This window comes from Xyrauchen texanus, chromosome 9, assembly GCF_025860055.1.
Source record: "Xyrauchen texanus isolate HMW12.3.18 chromosome 9, RBS_HiC_50CHRs, whole genome shotgun sequence".
Classification (NCBI taxonomy): domain Eukaryota; kingdom Metazoa; phylum Chordata; class Actinopteri; order Cypriniformes; family Catostomidae; genus Xyrauchen; species Xyrauchen texanus.
The window spans coordinates 13006891-13023268 of NC_068284.1; the positions used below are offsets into that span (position 1 = coordinate 13006891).

At 40.3% G+C, this 16378-nt stretch overlaps 1 protein-coding gene across 1 annotated transcript; it reads right to left on the minus strand.

Moving 5' to 3' along the window:
• Positions 1-5634: 5634 nt before the first annotated feature.
• LOC127649822 (sorting nexin-16-like) lies at positions 5635-14495 on the minus strand. Its single transcript, XM_052135091.1, has 7 exons — positions 14395-14495; positions 11763-11955; positions 11440-11526; positions 8497-8642; positions 7711-7786; positions 7401-7537; positions 5635-6263 (listed from the first exon to the last, which is right to left on the minus strand). The coding sequence occupies exons 2-7, from the start codon at positions 11910-11912 to the stop codon at positions 6125-6127; spliced, it is 735 nt and encodes a 244-aa protein (XP_051991051.1). The 5' UTR covers positions 11913-11955; positions 14395-14495; the 3' UTR covers positions 5635-6124.
• Positions 14496-16378: the final 1883 nt, after the last annotated feature.

Consider the following 16378-nt stretch of genomic DNA (forward strand, 5'->3'; position numbering starts at 1 on the left):
AAACTGGAGACCTTTAAAAATCTCATCTAACTCTAGAGGCTTATCAAGATCACCTGCCACAGCTGTACCAATAAGAGGAATGTTTAGACTGTCAAAGAAATGTTCCACAATGGAATCATCTTCAGGTGGTAAGAGTAGTAAGAGGAAAAAACATAATTGATATCAGATTCATTTTTAGTTAAAGAACCAGACGAATCATACACCTGAGTAATTAGATGAGAGGCAGCAAGCCCCTTAAGCTGGGATGCCAGCAGCTGACTAGCTTTGTCTCCATACTCATAATAAGTAGCTTTAGTTCTTTGCAGCATAAATTCAGCATTCTTTGTACTGAGCAGATCAAATTCGTATTTTACCTCCAATTTCTTTGCCCGCAGCTCAGGAGTAGGATTAAGATACTGCTTCTTAATCTCAATGATGGAATTAAATTAGTTCTTGTAACTTTTGTTTTCTTTGATCGTTTTTATGACCAGTGTATGAAATAATGTGTCCTCGGATTACCACTTTGAAGGTTTCCCATAGCAAAGAGGGAGACACAGATTCTGACTTATTGGTTTTAATAAACACATCAATATTGGTACTGATATAATAAAAAAACACTGTTTATCCGATAATAATCCTGAATCAAACCTCCATTGATTTGTCCTTTCTCTATTACAAGTGAGAATCAGGTTTCAAAACAAGGGAGTGTGGAGCATGAAAGAAGGCACTCAGCGACCGACCTCGCCCTCAGGTGATGGCCACCCTCGTGGTTCAGGAACGACACCTGTGGTTGAACCTGGTTAAGATGCAGGACGTGGACAAGGCATGCTTCCTCAACGCCCCCGTCTCCCAGTTCGGTCTCTTCAGCGACACAGTCGAGGACTTCACCCAGCAGTTCTCAGTGGTGAAGAAACAGATGGAGGCCATCTCTCACATCATGCCCCACCGTGGCACTAGTACGGGCCGTGCTCCGTCTGCTCGCCGAGTGCGTCCTCCTGCGGCTTCCATAAAACGTGCAGCTCTGCCTCAACCTGGGCCCAGCTCTCAGCCCCAGCGTCGAGCGCCCCGCAGGATGCGCACGCCCCCGTCTCTCGAAAACCTCCAGGACCTGGAAGGCTCCCAAGCGTTCCTGAGATGGACGACCCAGAGTTTGCTCTGGAGCTGGTAAGCAGACCACTCCATCCCCTGGTGGAGGGCCGGGAGGAGAATCCTCAGTTCAGTTTTTTTCTTTGTTATCCACATTATCAATAAAAGAGAATTTGCTCTTTCTCTGGTTCACCTGGCCCACAAATGCCATTCTCATGGCATCCCAGTGCCACACCTCAACAGTGCCGGCATGCCGGACCCCCCGCCTCCGGGCCCACGACTGCTACCCCCCTTTTTAAAGGTTCTGACGAGTCCAGAGGACGCCTACATGGGACCTCCTCCTCAGTCACTAACCTGCCACCTGACGGGTGTGTGGAGCAAGGTAAGTGCTTCGAATTTTCTCTCCGCACCAGTGCCTTGGGACGCGCTTTTGCCTCCCGACGCGACATTGCCTGGTCCGCCCCGCTGCGAAGCCCCGCCGGGTACGTCAATTGTTTACCAGGACCATCCGACTTGGCTATGCGTTCCAGTTTGCCAGACCCCTGCCCCCTTTTGCCGGCATCCGCTTTACCTCGGTGCACGACGAAGACACCAACACCCTGCATGCGGAGATCGAGACCCTTCTGCTCAAAGACGTGATAGAGCCTGTCCCTCCAGCCGAGATGAAGAAGGGTTTAATAAGGCACTTTTGCTTTTAAAACAGCACCAGTTCTCCTAGGTACACCTGGACACAATTTTTCTTGGTTGTTGGCAGATAGGATGTTCCAAGCTTCTTGGAGAATTCACCACAGTTATTCAATCTATTTAGGCTGTCTCAACTGCTTTTGTCTCCATATGTAATCTCTCCCTGTACTTCTATTCAAATCTTTTCTATTTGCAAAATGTTTGGGAGTCTAACATTTATATTTCCTATTGACACACTAAAGCTGAAGATATAAATAACCATCTTAAGACAAATGCTTTTGTGAAACATCTTGTGTGATTAAGACTTTTGCACAGTAATGTACTGTACCACAAAATAAAACATGGTTACAGTAGAAACATCATTGTTAATTGCATTAAAACTGTGGCTTCTACCAAAAAAAACACAGTTACTACAATAATATTAGTAAAATCATGGTTAATGGTTTAACCAGATCAAACTTTTCTCTCAACTCCCTAGTCATCACCGTAACCTAATCACTGCAGTCAACATTGTTCAAATCAACATTTAAATTAATGTTTATTTATAATTGTAAGTAATATTAAAGGAAATACTGTACACTCACCTAAAGGATTATTATGAACACCATACTAATACTGTGTTTGACCCCCTTTCGCCTTCAGAACTGCCTTAATTCTACATGGCATTGATTCAACAAGGTGCTGAAAGCATTCTTTAGAAATGTTGGCCCATATTGATAGGATAGCATCTTGCAGTTGATGGAGATTTGTGGGATGCACATCCAGGGCACGAAGCTCCCATTCCACCACATCCCAAAGATGCTCTATTGGGTTGAGATCTGGTGACTGTGGGGACCATTTTAGTACAGTGAACTCATTGTCATGTTCAAGAAACCAATTTGAAATGATTCGAGCTTTGTGACATGGTGCATTATCCTGCTGGAAGTAGCCATCAGAGGATGGGTACATGGTGGCCATAAAGGGATGGACATGGTCAGAAACAACGTGGCATTTAAACGATGCCTAATTGGCACTAAGGGGCCTAAAGTGTGCCAAGAAAACATCCCCCACACCATTACACCACCACCACCAGCCTGCACAGTGGTAACAAGGCATGATGGATCCATGTTCTCATTCTGTTTACGCCAAATTCTGACTCTACCATCTGAATGTCTCAACAGAAATCGAGACTCATCAGACCAGGCAACATTTTTCCAGTCTTCAACTGTGCAATTTTGGTGAGCTCTTGTAGCCTCTTTTTCCTATTTGTAGTGGAGATGAGTGGTACCCGGTGGGGTCTTCTGCTGTTGTAGCCCATCCGCCTCAAGGTTGTGCGTGTTGTGGTTTCACAAATGCTTTGCTGCATACCTCGGTTGTAACGAGTGTTTATTTCAGGCAAAGTTTCTCTTCTATCAGCTTGAATCAGTCGGCCTATTCTCCTATGACCTCTAGCATCAACAAGGCATTTTCACCCACAGGACTGCTGCATACTGGATGTTTTTCCCTTTTCACACCATTCTTTGTAAACCCTAGAAATGCTTGTGCGTGAAAATCCCAGTAACTGAGCAGATTGTGAAATACTCAGACCGGCCCGTCTGGCACCAACAACCATGCCACGCTCAAAATTGCTTAAATCACCTTTCTTTCCCATTCTGACATACAGTTTGGAGTTCAGGAGATTGTCTTGACCAGGACCACACCCCTAAATGCATTGAAGCAACTGCCATGTGATTGGTTGATTAGATAATTGCATTAATGAGAAATTGAACAGGTGTTCCTAATAATCCTTTAGGTGAGTGTATATAGAGTGGAGAAAGGAAACAGGATGGGGAAAAATCGAACAAATGTCAGGTCATCCAGATGAAAAAAGCAGTTGCACAGCATTCACACAATACACCATTGCAACAACACTATAGATACAGTTTGTGTTTAATGTGGGTGTTTACACCAGACTATTGGAGAGTTGTGTGGCAGGTACTATTTTATACCTAGGGCAAATAGTCACTTCGTATCTAATCTATGAATTATTTTTTTAACCTACAAGTCACTTTGGAGTGTCATGTATTTGGAACACTGTGTGAAGACTTTGCTCTGCTGCCACAGATTTGCAAAAACATCAAGGTGGTTCATAAGGCTTGAATTGCTCTGATGATAGGAACATTCTTTATTATGAAATGTACGTGTCAGGGGGTATGATTTAAAAATAATTTATCACACTAAATTAACATGTTAAATTGACAGCCCTACGTATAGGTGATTTTCTGCTATCCTCAACCAATGGTGTGAGTTTGGAGTGTGACTACCTGCTTGACTGAGCTTTCTCAGATGGTGGGTGTCAGCAATGAGCCAGAAGAAAGAGATGTTAGTCAACCCAAATGCAGTATTTAATGAAGAAGATGGATTTGCAAATACATCTAACACAAGGCTTGAAGAACAAAGGAACTACTAGCTTCTAAGCTACTATGAACAAGACTCGACAAGGAATAATTGAACATGATGGTCTAAATAGGGGCACAAATTTAGGTAAAAGCAAAAAAGCTGAACACAATGATGGAGGACAGGTGAGGAGGATGACTGGGCATCTTGGGAAATGTAGTGCAGAAGGGGATCTCAACATAAGCATTTCTTGAAGACGGGAAAGCACAGAAAAGTTCATAACATCGGTAGTGTTTATTGAAACTTGTTTGAAAACAAAGATTACTTTTGCAATTCCGTTGGGTGCATTGACTTTTTTCCTTTTGCAATTCCATTTGGTGCATATAGCTATATGCCTATAGTAACACAGATGTTAGAAGGACATTCCAAGGGAGTTTTAATTTACCAAATATTCAAATGACAGCAAAAATACTAAATAAGAGCAAAATCTAATTATGATCTTAATTGGGCTGTCACAAGCCAAAGCATTTAATGTTGCTTACTAACAAATATATCAAAGCATGTAGTAGTAGTAGGGGGTAAATTCTTTACATGGTAGTCCTTGAGTATTCTTACAGGAATCTGAGGAAATTAGATTACTGCTCCACCATGTGGTCAGTTGCAGATATTTATGAGATATCTGTCATGCTGGTACTATCTTTTTGTTCTGTTCAGTACATCCTCTTTTGATTTGTAAAGGACAATACATTTCAATACAGTAATGTTCTGTTTCTGATTAATTGGATAGTTCACACAAAAAGAAACTTCTCTCATCATGCCATTCCAAATGTGTATGACTTTCTGTCTTCTGCTGAACACAAACTTAAAAAAGATTTTTAGAATAATATCTCAGCTCCATAGGTCCTCACAATGCAATTGAATGGTGTCCAGAACTTTGAAGGTCCAAAAAGCACATAAAGGCTGCATAAAAGCAATATATACAATTCCAGTGGTTACATCCATGTGTTAAGAAGTGATATGATTGGTCTGGGTGAGAAACAGTCTAAATCTCCACTTTTTTATTCTTCTTTGTGTATATCGCCACCTACTGGGCAGGCAGGAGAATGTATAGTAAAAAAGCACTTAAATATTGATCTGTTGAACCTTCAAAGTTCTGTTCACTATTCACCATTTTTCAAATAATCTTTGTTTTCTCCTGCTGAAAGAAAGTCATAAACATCTGGGATGGCATGAGGGTGAGTGAATGATTTGAGTTTTGGGTGAACTATCCCTTTAATTGGGATTCATATTCATTTGATGAATGCATTTATTTTGTTTGTTTTTTTTTGTCTTCTGATGACCAACTAGAGTAAGAATTCATGTCTATAAAAATGTGTGAGTTTTTGATGTTCCTCATATTTAAAGTTTATGGCTTGATACTTCTGTGAACAAATCTGTGCGAACACACATCCCTTGAATGAGTCAGATTAAATCAGAGGGATCCAGTTTGAAAATTGATTTAATAATCCAAATTACACATCTAGCGTAAAAATGTGTCCATACTGAACGTAATCCAAAATCATGGTCAGAAATGTACACACACATAACAATGAACAGACATTGTACACTCAGTTTGACATGCACTCAGAAGAAACACAAGATTACATAGAACCACGACGGGTGACGGGTAAAACCTAAACAAGTCACCTCTTTGGCACCTCTTTTTGCGTGGTTTTGACATAGAAACACGTCAAAGCACATATGCACTCACTTTATTAAACATCTTTCAGTTGAAAGTCATTAAAATTCTAATGTGCTACAAATCATTTTTTGGCACCAAAAATTGTTTGGTTTTGGTTAATCTTGCAACCACAAAACAGGCTTTCTGTTTGTATTGAAGGCAAGAACTAAATAAAACAAGGCGTTTTGAAGAAAGTGCTCTGCTTTTTGTTTTCATCTCTAACTTTTCATAATCATTTCTGTCATTTCAATTATATTTTTTATTTTTTATTGTATTTATTTATTTAAAGTGGTTAAAAATTTACTGTTTTCCCCTCTTGTTTTGATGAAGGTCTTGGAATGGACTTCCAGATCTTTCGCTCTGAATGTTTGTACATAGGATGTCAGTTGCTGATCCACACCAGCATGCTCCATGACTCCTCATGAACTGCAGTTCAGAACTATGGATGAAGAGAGACACAAGCAGTTTAATATGACAACATGTTTTTCTATTCCCCCAAGACAATTCCATTTTTCTCAGTAACACATGTAAAAACACATTATGGGATGTCTATATAAATCATGACAGTTAACTAGGTTTCACTGCGTATAACAGAGAGGAACTGAAGAATAAATCATTTAAATGGTGTAAATGTACAGTATAAGCACATTTTATTTAGTCTCCTGAGGTTGCCTTGATCCACTTCTTTGTATTCCTGCTCTCTTAAAAAGTCTCAATTTGCATCAGTGCCTTCAGATTGTTTGTTTAGCAGGGTTGGGCAATTTGAATTGAATTGACAGGAAGAGGAATTAACTAAATCACACAACATGGAGTTTAATATGTAAAACACAACAGAATGGGCTTTAACTTCACACGTGTTTTAAAGTTTCCAATTTGAAAGCCTGCTTCATGTTGTTGAAGCGAATTAAAGTCCATTAAATGAAAATGAATTAATGAAATATAATAAAATATAAACTATCATTAAAAATAAATCAAATTAAATATAATAAATTAGCCTATATAAAATTAAATACAAATCTATAATTTAAAAACATTGTTTATTATATCAATAATGTTTCTGGAAATACAGAATATGATTATTTTTCATTTCATTCCATTTTAATACTTCTATTTAAATGTTCATGGTGCGCTAAACCTGCTCGGCACATAGAAGAACCTAAGAGGAACTAACCAGAGCAGCATTTCCCAAAAGCATCATAAGCCTAAGTAGATTGTATAAACCATTGCCACCAATAGTCTATACAATCATCTTAATCTTGCGATGCTTTTGGGAAATGCTGCCCTGGTTCGTTCCTCTTGTTCTATGTGCCACTGAATGTGGTTAAACAAAGGGTTCCTGATGACTATCTAATCAGAGAAATATTATAATGAGTTATAGTGCTGAAAATACCTAATACTGTTGGTACAGTTTGTAGCCTCTAAACAAGCACAGTGCATTATGAGCAGCAAATAAACCAAGTAGACCTCATTTCCTTAAGCATAATAATCATTTGGAGTCATTAAGTTCAGAAGACAAAATCCACGTGCTTGCCCTGTTTCCTAAGCAACCGACAAATAGGTCATGTTGTTACATTACTTCTTTGTTCTCTCAGGCTTGCTAATTTGGAGTTCTTTGTCCACCAGGATGTTTCTCAGAGACTCAGTCTCACTCTTGTTGTCCATTAATTTTCTCTCTAGGCAACAGGTGTTCTCTTCCAGGGTCCCACAGAAGGCCTTCGAAAGAAAAAGAAATAGATAAGTTCAGTGTGTGTAATGACTGAAGTTGTAGAAGTGTTTTAATTTGCGGTCATGGATGTGGATGGAAGCTGGTTTGCCAATATAACTTGTTAGTAGGTCTATAATATGGTGGCTGTGAGCCAAACAATTTAGTAAATGAGAGAGCTTACCTGCTTTTTCTCCTCAAGACTGTCAAAGGAAGTAGTGGGTGGGTCATCCAGACATAAAAACTCTCTGACTGCTTTACTAGAACAAAGAAAGCTAAATGATTCAGCACTTTATACAATGCTTAATAAATATTGAAAATGCTATTTTCATACACAGGTACTGTGGTTTTGCCAAGCAGGACATCTTCATGAACCAGCATCCTTTGTTGGTCGAGGTTGGAACAAAAATTGTAAAGATTCTCACCACTATACCACCACCCCAGGTGGATAGGGCCCCTGACCTATGTGTCTTGCTGGAGGAGATAAATGCTTCTTTAGGGGTCACTCTATATGAAACACATGCCCAGTGTTTGGAAGTATGAGCAAAGTGCTAACTTTAATGCAAGGTAATCCTTGCAATCATGCTGTAGTCAATTTAATGTTCAAGTCATGGACCTGACAGAACCTGGAGTTTGGGTTAGGAGTATGTTAATCTAATTATTATGTTTTGTTCAGATGTTTCCTCATTTCTTCCACTTACACAGTATGTAGCTCTAAGGCATGTGCATGTGTTGAACTATAGTTCAAGCTTTGGCCACTGGGAGACACTGGGAGTTTAGAAATGTGGAAAACAGAGACCGAATATACAGTTGCAGACAAAGAATTAGACATCCTGTCATCGATTTCCCACAAGATCAGTCTGCTTAGAGATTGGGGATGTGAATGTGTATAGGAATGCTGTTTTAGGACCAACAAACGATAGCTCAAGCTGCATTTTTCATTAAATGAAAAATAAGGAACCTAAAGTACCTATTATTAACATCTTTATTGACAACCAGGTTCTGTAGAAAGTCTTGTAGGCCTTGTTGTCTCTCCTCCAGGAATTCTGTGCTAAAGTTCTTGAACCAACGCTTGGGTGGCAGGACAAAGTTAAACACAGGAAACGTCTCCTTCAGCTGAAATAAATGCAAACAGATGTAGCCCCTTGCCTTTAAAAGTTATAATAGAAGACATTATTTTGATCATAAATACAGATTCCTAATTTTATATTGCTTACTGTAATTGCATTCATGTTTACTAAAAATGGGTGATTTTGCTGAGGCTTATCCTAAATTTTGGGTGCAATATATTTAATATAAAATATAAAACACACAAAAGCTGCATCTGAAATCACATAGTGTCAGAGTTTGTACTGTATTTGATGAAGGATGCACTTCTAGGCCAGTAAAACTGTTGGCTACGCTCTTTAGGCATGCATGAGAGTAGTATAAATAGATTCCAGACGAACTTCATACTTCATCCTCTTTTTCAGACCTTAAAAAAGCATCCGGCTGGGATTTCTAAATTTGCGAAAATGTCTGGGATTCGGCATTAGTTGCATTATGATGTGCATGACATTGCTTTAACGCCTCTTTTTAAGTCCCGCCTTCTCGCACACAAATTGGTCGATTATAAGAGGCTTGCAGCAACTATTGGTCAAATTCCTGCCTGTCAATCTCTCCGCAAATGCTCGAAGCGCTGTTGTGTTCGGCATCAAACAGTTGCTTGACATAAGCAGCAAATGACAGCTGAGTGGAAACAATGCCCAAATGAAAGTGCAAATTTACAGAAGATTTGCACAAAAACTTCCCATGCTTTTGTCCATGTCGAAATCCATAGGAAGCAGAATGTATGACATGTAAAGCTGGCACTTGTGTCAGTTACTAATAAAGGTGCAATTGATTTCGAAGCACATGTTAGCTCTGCGAAGCATAAAGGGTCAGCAAAAGGTGAAAGTTCATCAGGTAAATTAACGGACTACTTATTGCCACCAGGTAAAATTGTTATCACATTGATTCATTTTCCATGGCCATTCAAAATAATAGTAATAGCAAATGAAGGTACACTCATGGCATCAAATATTTTATTTTAGTACTTGGACATTCAAAGGGATGTTGGAAATTTGTATTTATTTATATATATATTTATGTTATGCTAAAAGAGTGTCTTTTTCCACTGTATTAAAGTTTGCATTCATAGTAACACTGTTTTGAACCCTATTATATTAAAAGTCTTCAGCTCATATACAGTATCTCACAAAAGTGAGTACACCCCACACATTTTTGTAAATATTTGAATATATCGTTTCATGTGACAACACTGAAGAAATGACACTCTGCTGCAATGTAAAGTAGTGAGTGTACAGCTTGTATAACACTGTAAATTTGCTGTCCCCTCAAAATAACTCAACACACAGCCATTAATGTCTAAACCGCTGGCAACAAAAGTGAGTACACCCCTAAGTGAAAATATCCAAATTGGGCCCAATTAGCCATTTTCCCTCCCCGGTGTCATGTGACTCATTAGTGTTACAAGGTCTCAGTGTGAATGGGGAGCAGGTGTGTTAAATTTGGTGTAACTGCTCTCACACTCCCTCAAACTGGTCACTGGAAATTCAACATGGCACCTCATGGCAAAGAACTCTCTAAGGATCTGAACAAAAGAATTGTTGCTCTACATAAAGATGGCCTAGGCTATAAGAAGTTTGCCAAGACCCTGACACTGAGCTGCAGCACGGTGGCTAAGACCATACAGCGGTTTAACAGGACAGGTTCCACTCAGAATAGGCCTCGTCATGGTCGACCAAAGAAGTTGAGTGTGCGTGCTCAGCGTCATATCCAGAGGTTGTCTTTGGGAAATAGACGCGTGAGTGCTGCCAGCATTGCTGCAGAGGTTGAAGGGGTGGGGGGTCAGCCTGTCAGTGCTCAGACCATACGCCAAACACTGCCTCAAATTGATCTGCATGGCTGTCATCCCAGAAGGAAGCCTCTTCTAAAGATGATGCATAAGTAAGCCCGCAAACAGTTTGCTGCAGACAAGCAGACTAAGGACATGGATTACTGGAACCATGTCCTGTGGTCTGATGAGACCAAGATAAACTTATTTGGTTCAGATGGTGTCAAGCGTGTGTGGCGGAAACCAGATGAGGAGTACAAAGACAAGTGTGTCTTGCTTACAGTCAAGCATGGTGGTGGGAGTGTCATGTCTGGGGCTGCATGAGTGCTGCCGGCACTGGGGAGCTACAGTTCATTGAGGGAACCATGAATGCCAACATGTACTGTGACATACTGAAGCAGAGCATGATCCCCTCCCTTCGGAGACTGGGCTGCAGGGCACTATTCCAGCATGATAACGACCCCAAACACACCTCCAAGATGACCACTGCCTTGCTAAAGAAGCTGAGGGTGAAGGCGATGGACTGGCCAAGCATGTCTCCAGACCTAAACCCTATTGAGTATCTGTGGGGCGTCCTCAAACGGAAGGTGGAGGAGCACAAGGTCTCTAACATCCACCAGCTCTGTGAAGTCATCATGGAGGAGTGGAAGAGGACTCCAGTGGCAACCTGTGAAGCTCTGGTGAACTCCATTAATGGCTGTGTGTTGAGTTATTTTGAAGGGACAGCAAATTTACACTGTTATACAAGCTGTACACTCACTACTTTACATTGTAGCAAAGTGTCATTTCTTCAGTGTTGTCACATGAAAAGATAAATGTAAGGGGTGTACTCACTTTTGTGATATACTGTAAGTCCATATACATTTAATACCCTTTATTATATATCAACGAACCCAGAGCACTCTTTTCTGAGTGGTGAAGAGAGTGCTACACATATATACACAAAAATACCCACAACTGAAATAAGGAAATTCTGTGAAAGAGTGAACATGCCTCAGTTACTGCATTGTGAGATGATATGAGTCACCTCTGCCTGACCTTGTCATGTAGTTGTGAGAAGTCTGTGTATCGTCTAAAAATGACCCAGCTCTCGTCTTGCATGCGAGTCACTAAGATCTTGTACACCTTAGAAGCAAAGAGAGAGAGAGCATTATTTCCTCTTTTTCCACTGAAAACTGCTCTTGAATCATCTTAGTTGGTGATATGAGCATCATATTCCAACTGTTTCCATAAATGATTTGAAGTATTCTGTTCAACATCATGTGACTGAAAAGACTGAACATTTTCATTAAGCCATCTTAAATGTAAGTGTTAAGTAAAACTCTATTCACAGCTGATGCCAACTAATAGAAAACACTTACTGTGAACTTCGTCATCTCTTCCATAACCTTGTAGCCAAGCAGGGTGACCTTGAGTGACCTCTCCATGCTCCCTGTACAAGATCCATTCCTGTTACACTCCGTCCCATTAACTGTTCTGACAACACCTGGACTGTGGTTCTGGTAGAACATTCTAGATCTTTTCACCCATGCACTGCTGATTGAGGAATCAGGACTATCTGAGTGAATGCCTCATGAATGATGTTCCAGTGTTTTTAAAAATAGAGAAGAACAGGAACAAAACCAAAGGGAGGAGTCATAATTACAATTTGAGGGTGAAGAACTGTTATGAAATACATTATTGTCAATTCAGAACTGGCAGATAAATTAAGATACATTAGGCGAAAACAGAAGCACAACCAATAATCATGTAATACTAAAAGCAAGAACATAATGAAATCATTCTCTCTCTCTCTCTCACTGCTGCTCTGCATTGGCTTTTTCCCTCTCTTTTAAATTTGACAGTGTTTTTTTGGGGGGTACTACACTGTTACAGGAAATACAACCCCCATTTGAATTGTTTTTGTTTCCCTCCCCTTGTCCCCTCCCTCATCCAGGTAGACGAGGATGACCTGCTGGCAGACGGGGCGGAAGACACGCCCCTCCCCACGGAAAGAGGGGCGATGTTTGTCATGCCGGGGGCTGCCCATGTGACAGGGCGGAGGGCGGGGACGGACTAGATTATACACACCCGATTCCCTAATTAGGCTAATTAAGCCTCCGAGGGGGATAAAGGCCTACTGCGGAAGGTGGTGCGACGAGAGAGAGATCATTTACGGTCAGCTGACCATCATGTCTGTGTTTGTGTCTTTTGTTTAAGTTTCTCAGTAAACTATTATTAATATTTTCTAGCCGGTTCTCGCCTCCTCCTTGCCCATTTATATCCCCATATATATCCATATATAAGTGTATGGTGAAGTACTCATTTGAAAAATTGGGAAGGTCGTTCCACCAACGAGTGGTGGTGGCGTAGTGGCTAAAGCACAGGGCTATTAATCAGAAGGTCACAGGTTCTAACCCCACGGCCACCACCATTGTGTCCTTGAGCAAGGCACTTAACTCCAGGTTATTCTGGGGGGATTGTCCCTGTAATAATTGCACTGTAAATTGCTTTGGATAAAAGTGTCTGCCAAATGCATAAATGTAAATGTAATGTAATGAGGTACAATGAAGCTGAAAGTTCAGTAAAATGATTTGGTGCATCTTTGTATTGGTACGTCAAGGTGGTGCTCATTTGCAGGCTTCTGGTGGGATGTAGCTCTCCAGTAATGATTTTAGGTAAGCTGGAGCAGACTCAGAGTCTGTTCTGTATGTCAGCATCAGAGCATGGAACATGGAACATGATGCTTGCAGCAACTGGCAGCCAGTGTCGAGAGACAAAGTGTGGTGTAAATGTGCTCTCTTTGGTATGTAGAAGATTAGCCATGCTGCTGCATTTTGGATAATTTCCAGAGGTATAATTGCACATGCAGGAAGGCCAGCTAGAAGAGCATTACAATAAGCCAGTCTAGATATGACAAGTGACTGAACAAGAAGTCGTGTGGCATGTTCAGAGAGGAAGGGTCTTATTTTCCTGATATTGTAGAGTGTAAATCTACACGATCATAGTGTTATAGATGTGGTCTGTGAAACTGAGTTGGTTGTCAATGTTTACCCCTAGATTTCTGTTCGTTTTGGAAGGTGTTATTAGATGAACCCGGACAAGTAGACACAGACAAGTAGAGCTGCGTCTTCTGCGTAGCAGTGGTAGAACTCATGTTCTTGAATGAAAGCTGCCAGTGATATTGAGTAGAGAGAAGAGAAGTGGCCCAAGCATCAAGCCCTGAGGTACCCCAGTAAGTAGCTGTTGTGGCTTGGGCACCTCACCTCTTCAGTCTACCATGAAAGACCTAACATAGAGATATGACTTGAACCAGCCATAGGTCCAGTGATGCCCAGAGAGGGTGGACAAGGGGATCTGATGGTGGACTGTGTAAAAGGCTGCATATAGGTCCAATAGAATATGGGTGGGTGATCCGGATCTCAGTGACTCGGTGACAGACAGCATGGTAGTCTTGATGGAATGTCCACTTTTGAAGTCTGAATGATTGTCATCTAGCAGCTTGTTCTGTGAGAGATAGGCAGAGATCTGATTGAATACTACCGTTATGAGTGTTTTCACCATGAATGGGACGAGAGCGACTGGTCTGTAATTTTCTAATTGTGTGGCGTTAAGCACAGGTTTTCTAAGCAGTGGAGTTCCTCAAGCCTGCTTACATGCAGTGGGAAAAGTGCCTGTAAGTAGAGATGTGTTAATTATGTGTGTGAGTGCAGGTATGATGGACTGAAAGATGGCTTAGAGAAGGTTGGAAGGAATAAGGTTGGAAGGAATAAGGTCAAAGGGGCGGGTTTTGGTGCTGAGAATGTACTCCTGGTGGCTGCAACCTTATCAGATAAAAGACATCTGCTGTCAATGAGGTGTCAGGTGATAGTGGGGGAGGACAGAGGAGAGTATTAAATGTCCTAAATAGGTTGTGATTGTCTGTTGTGTTAATCTTGTCCTGATAATAGGAAGTTTTTGCAGATTCAACATTATCAGAAAAGAAAGCAAGAAGAGACCGATACCTACTCTGACCTGCAGGATCTTTAGATTTCCATCATCTCCTCTCAGCCACCCTTAGGTCGGTCCAATGTTCACGAAGAATGTCAGAGAGCCAGGGGTTAGGTGGTGTCATACATGCTGGCCTAGAGGAGTGAAGACAGATGCTATCTAGACAGGTTGTTAAAGTGGAGCATATAGTGTCTGTTGCAGTGTTTACATCCAGGGTGGAAAAATATTTCTTTTAGAAAATGTGAGGTGGTTTTTGGAGCTTAAAATGTTGGTCACCATTCAATTGCATTGAAAGGCCTTACAGAGCTGAGAGACTCTTCTAAAAATCTTTGTTTGTGTTCAGCAGAAGAAAGTCATACACATCTGGGATAGCATGAGGGTGAGTAAATGATAAGAGAATATTCATTTTTAGGTGAACTATCCCTTTAACAGGAATCAGGCAGTATGCCGGCCACTAGTGTTATGGAATGAAACTACATGACCTTAAAACTGTTTGCTGACCCAAATGTTAGTGACAGAATGTTAATGCAGAATGTTAGTAACTGACAGCCTTCATCTTCATTCACATTCACTGTACAGCATATGGGAAAAAGAGCAGTGTCAACATTGTTCCAAATGTATCTTTGTATGTTTCACATATAAAAGTAGTCATAAGGATTGGGAACAACATGAGTGTGAGTAAATGATATAATTTTCATTTTTGGGTGAACTAACCTTTTAAGCTGTGACATGTTCACGTAATTTGATTTAAAATTCTAACTTTTGTCACTTTTCATGGAAGAAAATTGCTATAAACTTTTTATAATGGGAGCAAACCATTTATATATTCGATATAAACTTAAAACCACTGTCTCTGATCTGTCACACTGCCTGTAATAACAGTTAAAGTGAAAAGCTGTGCCTAGGTTAACTGTCTTCAAAACAATATATTGAATATTGTTTTAATATATTTACATTTAGGGGGGCTGTAGAATCACACAAAAAATATGGGCTGAGAGTATATAAAGCTTTTATCAGTGGTCTGTTGCAAATCTAGCCTACCAAACCTGAACCACTTTTGCATAAGTGATCCTGTCTTTTTTCTATGTTGTTGACATGAAAGTGGAAAAAGAATGTAATGTTCAATGTGTAATTATGAATTTTAGTGAGTCTTTACACACTCTATTTCCCTTTTTGCATAATGATCTATCCTGTAAAGCCTATATTGACATTTTTGTATTTCTGAATGAGTATGCAGGTTCAGGTAGTGTGATAAATCTTTATTACAGCAAAAATTAAATACAATTCCTGATACTGTTACATTAAATTCTGCATCTTATGATGTGATAATCTGAAGCTGAAAAGATCCAAGTAGGTATTGTTGCAGGCCGGATATGGGTATCAGCCTCTTTCCTCTGGTAGCCACTAGATGACTCCATTGAGACATGTTTATTTGGAAATTGCCTCTTTAAATCCATCTGTTAAATGATAAATGTAGCACTACAGCTGTACATGGATGTAACGAAAGCTATCCATTCATTTTGTCTAAACTGTCAATGTCTGGTGTATTTATGGAAACAGCTGATGTAGAAACCAGAATGCTAATCTGGATATCATACAACAGCAGATTAGAAAATATTTTACGGACACTTCTGTCACCCTGCATGTTATAAAGTTGCTGACTAGTGTTACCTAAATTAACACCGCACATGAATACCATATGTAGAATGCATTATATTTGTACTTTATGCCCAGTGACCATTTTTGTACAAATTATTTTCTCTCTCTCTCTCATGATCCAAAGTTTCCAACATAACATTAGAGTATCTCACAGCCTCCGCCGGCCTGCCTTCTTCCCATGGTGATACTCTGACCCAGTCGTCCAGCCATCACAATTTGGCCCTTGTCAAATAAGGGCCAAATTGTTCATTGATGAATAAGGTTGTCCAAAGTGTTAAAATGAGAAATATGTTTAAAAAATCTAGTTTAAAACATTTGTGTCATGTTCTCAGAAATGTAATCTTTGTGT

Coding starts and splice junctions, on each gene's coding strand:
- LOC127649822 (XM_052135091.1), bottom strand. CDS start 11,912: ATGTTCTACCAGAACCACAGTCCAGGTGTTGTCAGAACAGTTAATGGG. Junction 7,787..8,496: donor AATAAAGATGTTAATAATAG/GTACTTTAGGTT, acceptor TCTTTGTTCTAG/TAAAGCAGTCAGAGAGTTTT. Junction 7,538..7,710: donor GTCTTGAGGAGAAAAAGCAG/GTAAGCTCTCTC, acceptor TTTCTTTCGAAG/GCCTTCTGTGGGACCCTGGA.